At 33.3% G+C, this 7243-nt stretch overlaps 1 protein-coding gene across 1 annotated transcript; it reads left to right on the top strand.

Annotated features, from left to right (window-relative positions):
* The first annotated feature begins 2123 nt into the window (after positions 1-2123).
* Positions 2124-5151, top strand: LOC145105700 (uncharacterized). The gene is made up of 9 exons (XM_079042784.1): positions 2124-2319; positions 3212-3355; positions 3649-3751; positions 3844-3903; positions 4002-4058; positions 4156-4317; positions 4394-4478; positions 4558-4775; positions 4881-5151. Exons 2-9 carry the CDS (start codon positions 3240-3242, stop codon positions 4968-4970), a joined length of 891 nt encoding a protein of 296 aa, XP_078898910.1. The 5' UTR covers positions 2124-2319; positions 3212-3239; the 3' UTR covers positions 4971-5151.
* The last annotated feature ends 2092 nt before the right edge of the window (positions 5152-7243 follow it).

Below are 7243 nucleotides of genomic sequence, written 5' to 3'. Positions count from 1 at the left end.
TATATAGGGTTAATATCATAAAATGACGAGCAATTTTATCTATAGGTGCTATCTTTTAATGAACTCAATTGACTAATAAACAATTTGTTGGGTTCATTGTATTGAATTTCAACCGGATAAACTACATGACATGAAATATGACAGATTTTGTCTTTTGTATGCTGGTTGAAATCAACTCTAGTTGTGTATGATAACCCAGAAAAGGTTTCATTGACTCATTGAGTACACAACTAAAAGATAAATGACCAAAAAAACGTACTATTTTCATTTAATGGCATCAACCCTAAATTCAAATGATTGTAGCAATTTCTTGAAAATGAGCATATGTTGAAGACGTGAAGAGCACATGTGATTTCACAAAGAGGGTTTTAGAGTTGAGAGATGATATTGTTTTTAAATAGAGTAAATTATGAATTTAGTCCTTGGAGTATCTCTTCATATATAGTTTAGTCCAATCGTTTTGATTGTTAAAATTGAAGTTTAAAGTAGTTTTAAATATCCTCCTACTTTTGTTCCTACAAATCATCATACCCAATTAAATGATGACATATTTCATTTTAGTATATTAAAATGTCATTAAATGAGCATCAAATGTGACACATGTCATCATTTAATTGGGTAGGAAGATTTGTAGGAAGAAAAAGTAGGAGGATATTTAATTTTCTCTTTTATTTATAACGAATTGACTCATTATTGGTTGAGATTAACGGATTTTTGGTCACACGTTTCACATGAAAATCACATTTTTGGCTTGTTATCATTTTTTACAACATATATATTTTTCAATGTTTCATCAAAAAAATATACCTTTGAAATTGTTCCCATCTTTTTTACATCGATACTTATACCTCAAAAAAATAAATGTTGGAAATAATTATAAAGAGATGGAGATGTAAATAGATAAACTTTAATATATATATATATATATATATATATATATATATATATATATATATATAACATTTTAATTATACAACCATAATTTTGTGACATGAAATGATGAAAACAATAGATATAATCAATTTGGCATTAGCATGCCCAAATTCCTATAAATTACATCATATTTTAGTATTACAACTTATGGACATGCATCACTATAACGGATATATATATAACATTTTAATTATACAACCATAATTTTGTGACATGAAATGATGAAAACAATAGATATAATCAATTTGGCATTAGCATGCCCAAATTCCTATAAATTACATCATATTTTAGTATTACAACTTATGGACATGCATCACTATAATGGATGTGTGGTAGATATTAGTTGGATCAGGTTCCAAACTCCATAACCAGAAACTCACTAGGAGTGATGTCAATTAATGAGAAATTAAGGATAAGAAGATTGTGATGGTTCGAACATGTTCGTAGGAGACATTAGCCTCATGTACTTGGAAAGGTGGAGACAATTATTTTGAATGGTGTGAGGAGGAGATGACGTTCGCGAAGAAAATAGATAGATAGTATAATGTTAGATTTTAAGGAGACACGTTTTTATGGTGACATGACTTCACATAGGAGGATGTGGATTTGTAGAATGAGAATTAGCAAAACAACATAGGAATAGCCCTTTGTGTTTAACATTTTTTTTAACATTGGTTCTAAGTGTGGTCTTTGAGGAGGGTTGTTTGCCCTTTGTCTCCTTTTTATTGTACTTTGTATTTACTAGTATTTGATCCAACTTCATGGCTATGGTCTACTCTATGTATTCTAGATTGTTTGTATTTGTCACCCTTTTAGGGTGACATTTGCTTTAGTTTGTATTTCTATGAGTCTTTCATTTCCTTCCCTTAAATTTATTTTATTATTCAATTATTTTTTTTAATTCTTAGTGGTGGAGTGACATTTTATTTTATTATTCAATTATGTTCGACGAGAAGACATTTTGTCCTTATTATTATTATTATTTTTATTTATTGCTTTGCCGAAGGTCTTTTCTGAAAACAGATGCGACTGTCCACCATCTTACTTTCATCTTATTTTTGTTATTGTTGTCGTCGTTATTATTTAGAGGGGGTAGTTTGAGTATTGTTATAAAATAAGGACCCTAAATGAAAATATGTCTTACTGAAGAACCGGGGTACAAAAATCGTTTTGTCAAAGTTCCTAATTACATCTATTGAATGGCGGAGAGTTTCTGAGAATCGATTAACGATCTCATCATCTGCCTTCTGCCCTAGCACTCACCGGAAAATCGTATTCTGATCTTGCAAGATCCACCTACCTCCGCCTATCACCACCGCGATCTCGCCTCCAAAGTTTCTTCGACTTCCGCTTCTCCTATATATCTCTTCCTCAAATCACCTTGAGGTAATTATCCATTTAGATCTCCTTCCAATCAATCTGATATAAAAGAAATGTTCCTGTAATGCTTTAATTGAAAAAAATATATCCGTTGATCTACACGTTTGATTGCAATCTAGATTAGAAGATAATTTATTATAATTTTATAACCCGTAGGCCGATAGTTCATTGGTCTGTGGATTGAGTTCTAGAGTTATATCAGGTTCTTGTGCTAGAATATGAAGAATTTGTTAATCGCCAGTCTACTTTTGTACTGCCTAGTAGTCTGTTGCTTCAGATTTGAAGTTTAATAATTTTGTTCCTTTTGGCAATAACACATCACTCCCTATCTCAGGTGTGATTCTGTAAACAATCTTTAAGATAAACTTAACATTTGAATAGCAGAAAGTTCTTTTAGCAACATCTCCATTGGTGTACACTTGCATATTTCTTTTGAATGTTGTTATTTTCCTTGCTTGCCATCACTTCTGGTCATTAGATTGGGTCTGAATTATGTACCTTATGGCCATTTCTTGTTTTTTATAATATATTGCTTGATATATCAGAATTATTTTTTTCCATTTCGTCATCATTTTCCTTTCTATTGGCATCTACACTGCTTGATCTTCTATCCTTTACTGTCTGATCTCATTCATTTTCCTTTCTATTCCCATTCTACTCAAATCATGTTATTTTGCATTCAAAACCTTACAAGTTACAACTTACAACCAAGCTTCTATGATTCTATCTAACTTGTAAACACATGCTCATGCATGAATCTCATATATACCCCCACATGCATTTATATAGAATGTTCTATGTAATTCTTATAATCACTAGTTCATGTCTTGTTTTTTCTATATGTGTTACATAAATACATACGTGTACTTACTTTAATCCATGTGCACTCTCATTTCAGGTGACAATATTGTCTCCAAAAGAGAGATATGAAGACAATTGCAGCAGTTTTTGTGGTAATCTTGCTTGTGGTATCTCAACTGCCACTTGGGTTTACCTTCTCACCTACATCCCCTGCATTTTTGTGGTCAAACATCAAAGAAGAGTATGTCTACATTTCATAACAGAAGTTTCAATAATTCTTGTTTCTGTTAGAACTCAAAATTAATCATACTATTTTGCTTGTCATTGTTGGTAATCATACGATCTCTTTATCCTCTAGATAAATAAGAGAGCTTGTTAAAGTTATTATGAGATTAATTTGAAGTTTTATATTAAAGATACAAGCAGTCATGAAAGGGATAAACTTTTTTTTATTTAATCATCTCCTTAAGTATATCTTTTATGTTCCATTATTGCTCTTCTTTTTTAAATCTTTTACTGATATGGAAACCACAGATCTCCTACAAGCAAAGTGAAGGAAGGTGTGAGTTATCAAACCCTTTCTCCAAAGGACTTGGCCAAATCTGTCATGTCAGAAGGTGGCTGGTCAAACTTACTGGTAATTTTTTCTTACTTAGTTTCATTTATTTATTTATTTTTTTATATTTCATGCAATTGTTTGGAAGCCTTATGCTGCTTTTATTTTCTCAGTGCTCCAGTCAGAAACCTGAACAATCCATTGATCTTGCAATTGTTTTTGTTGGAAAAGAGGTAAGAATCATTCGAAACTATAAAAAGAAAAAAAAAAATCCAAAAATTCCATTTCTACCCTCCGGATTCCTTCTAATGTCATTACCGATTTTTAACAGCCTCTGGATATTTCTGGACGCAAACAAGAAGTCAAACCACTTTTTAACTTGCTCAGGGTAATTCTTCAACTAAAGATCGTTTAGTTCAAGTTTTTCAACATTTACCAAATTGCCCCTCATTCTGTTTTCCTTATAACCACACCATTGTTAACAGGCTTCCTTCATGAGCTCGACATTTTCCTTAGCATACCCTTACATATCTGCATCTGAAGAGGATGAGGCTGTGCAAGATAAATTAGTTTCTGAGTTTTCAGAAACATGTGGAAATGATGCAGGATTAAACATTGAGAAACTCACTGACATCAACTCAGTCCATGTAATAACATATTTGGAAGATTTATAAATTTCATAATATATTTTATAAATAATTAAATATGAATGTGGAATAACAGGAATATGTAGCTTCAAGTATGGAAAAGAAACCTGAGGGGCAGACACCACTGGTTGTCTTTACCAATGAAGGAGATGACTCTGAAGGTATGTGGAATTGTTGTAAATTTTGTAATTAATTATTAATTAAATTATTATTTGAAAATTGAAAATGCATTTATTTCAGGGGAAGTTTTGTCTAAGCTGATGAGTTCAGTGGAGGAGACAGGAGCAAAATACTCGGTTTTATATGTGTCTGACCCGGTCAATGTCCTGCGTTACCCTTCATATCGCCAGGTGGACAGGTTTCTTGCTGAGTCATCTGGAAATGCATCATCAAACAATTCCTCTACTTGTGATGGAGTTTGCCAAATTAAGTCATCATTGTTGGAGGGACTTTTTGTGGTAACTAAAAACTTATCCCTCTTTTACATAATGATACTTGGGACCGGGTTAAAAAGGTAAATATGTTATTAATGTTATGTTGTGATGTGTTTGATTTTTCTTCAGGGGCTTGTTTTACTGATAATTTTGATTTCGGGTCTCTGCTGTATGGCGGGTATCGACACCCCAACAAGATTTGAAGCTCCTCAAGATTAAAATTAAAATATCCAACTATTGTGGTGTTGCCACTTGTCATTTTATTATTAGTTTGGTCTTTGAATGATTTTGAGGTTTATTTATTGTCAATAATGGTTTGGTTTGCCTTGTACTGTATTTCTTCAAACACTTTTTTGTAATGCCATAAAACCAACATATATGCAAATTCACTCAAACACAACCACACATTCCAAACTCTTGTAGTTTTATTTTTGTTTTATTGGAACAGAAAATTCAATGGCCAAGATTAAAGGCTGTTGTTACAGCAATGAATTTTTATCAACTTCGGTGTAGATATCAAGGTTCCAAGATCTGAGAAAGAAAACACTACACCATATTGTTAGAATATGTCCAGAATTTAAATACTATCCAGTAGAAACGATTAGAGCTAGTAAAAACCAACATAGACATAAGCTTTGGGCACAAGGTTTTAATTTGTTTAAGTACCAAGTTGCCACAATACATAAATTAAACAGATATGATTAGGGTCAACTCATCTAATCATTCAACTCGAGACACGACGCATAGCCTTAAGAAGGGTGTGGTTTCATAAAATCACTTTCCTTTATGAAAATAATAGCCGAAGGAAATACGTAACATCATCCAATAGGATCTACAACTGAATCATATAACATATAAAGACACCGTATGTACATGGTTTCATAAAAGTACTTACTATTAAATGCAAACAATGCAAACGCATAGATTTATCTAGATCTAAAATCCATAGTCAAATAATAGTTCAACCTCAGATCTACCTCATAATATGGTAATGGGTGCCTAAGGATACCCTCTGGAAACCTTAAGGTTTATATATAAATTTTTCACACCGAAGGAGGCCAAAGAAGCATTTAAATCGTTGAACGGTGCATCCACCGAAAAACTAAAAATATTCCTTAAAGGGGATTTTCCTTTTCACCTATGGATATGGTCCAAAGAGCTTTGTACAAATGTGCACTTGTGCCTTTTATATAGGTCCTTTTCGGTTCCTAACATCTCGTAGTCTGAGTACGCCTAGCGTACTCAACTGTTGACTTTTGGGTTGACTTTCACGGGTGTCGGCCATATTTTGGGCTTTTAGGGTTTGGGCCTTGTTTGGCCATGGATGGGCTATTGGGCTTTCTTGGGATTAGGTCCATGATGATTTTGGGCCCAATTTGGAAGTTGGGCCGTATTGGGCCTTGGGATGCCATTTAGGAATTTGGGCCTTTTGAGTAAATGGGTTGGGCCTTGGTTTAGGGCCAGGTAAGAAAAAGGTAAAGTGGTCTTTTACCCTAGATGTTGGACAAGTACTTTAGATTCTTGATTATGAGTTGAGATCCAATTATTAATTGGATATTATTTGATGATGTTAGTGCGGGGATTTTGCGGACCAACAGACCGAGATTTTATCTGATAGATTCTGCAGCTTGAGGTGACTTTCCTCATTGTGTTTGGCGGGTCGAAGGCACTAATGTCGGCCCATGGTTTGTTATGATTAAATGCTAGTTGTATGCGTGACTTTTGCATGTGTTATATGTTTATATGTATACCGGGCGGGGCCCGATGATTATATTGTATGTTATTTATTTTTGTGATACTTTCATGTGTTTATATGTTTGTATGTATACTGGGCGGAGCCCGATGCCAGGAGGGGTCTGATTCTGTTATGGGGCCCATTATATGTTTGATATGTACAGTATGTGGTATTTTGCGGAACTCAGTACGTTTTATGCTTACGATTTTCAGTTTATGTTTCAGGTACTTCTGGTTCGAAGGGGAAGAGCTCGGGATGATTGCAGTGCACACACCACGTTGTTCCACATTTTATATGACCCTGATTGTACTTGGATGTTATTTGATATACTCTGATTTGATGTTGTTTTGGATAATGGTTTCATAAATTTAAAATCAAAATTTTAGTCTTAATTTATGGGACGTTTCAGTAATTGTTTTTTTGTGATAAAACAATAGAGATTTATTTATGAGTTTGTGTACTAAACTATTCAAAACGCCATATTCGGTCATAATTTTGGGAGTAAAGTATTGATTAAAGATTGTCGTAGAGTATTAGTAGATTGTTTATAGTGATTGGACATGGCATAGAGATTGTTGCTATACGCATGGGTGCTTAAATAGAGTGTTAAGTATTGGTTAAATCCCGCTTAGAGATTACTTTATGGATTCAATCACGAGTAATTCTAAGACGATAATATCTCTATTCTTCGAGCAGAGATACATAAGTTATAGTTTACAACTCTGTTCTGCATTGGTATTACATTAACGCATCTGTA

This window comes from Lactuca virosa, chromosome 4 (assembly GCF_052849685.1).
Source record: "Lactuca virosa cultivar CGN04683 chromosome 4, Lactuca_virosa_CGN04683_v6, whole genome shotgun sequence".
Classification (NCBI taxonomy): domain Eukaryota; kingdom Viridiplantae; phylum Streptophyta; class Magnoliopsida; order Asterales; family Asteraceae; genus Lactuca; species Lactuca virosa.
The sequence above is the reverse complement of the archived record's forward strand: the minus strand, read 5'-3'. Positions and strand labels throughout refer to the sequence as shown.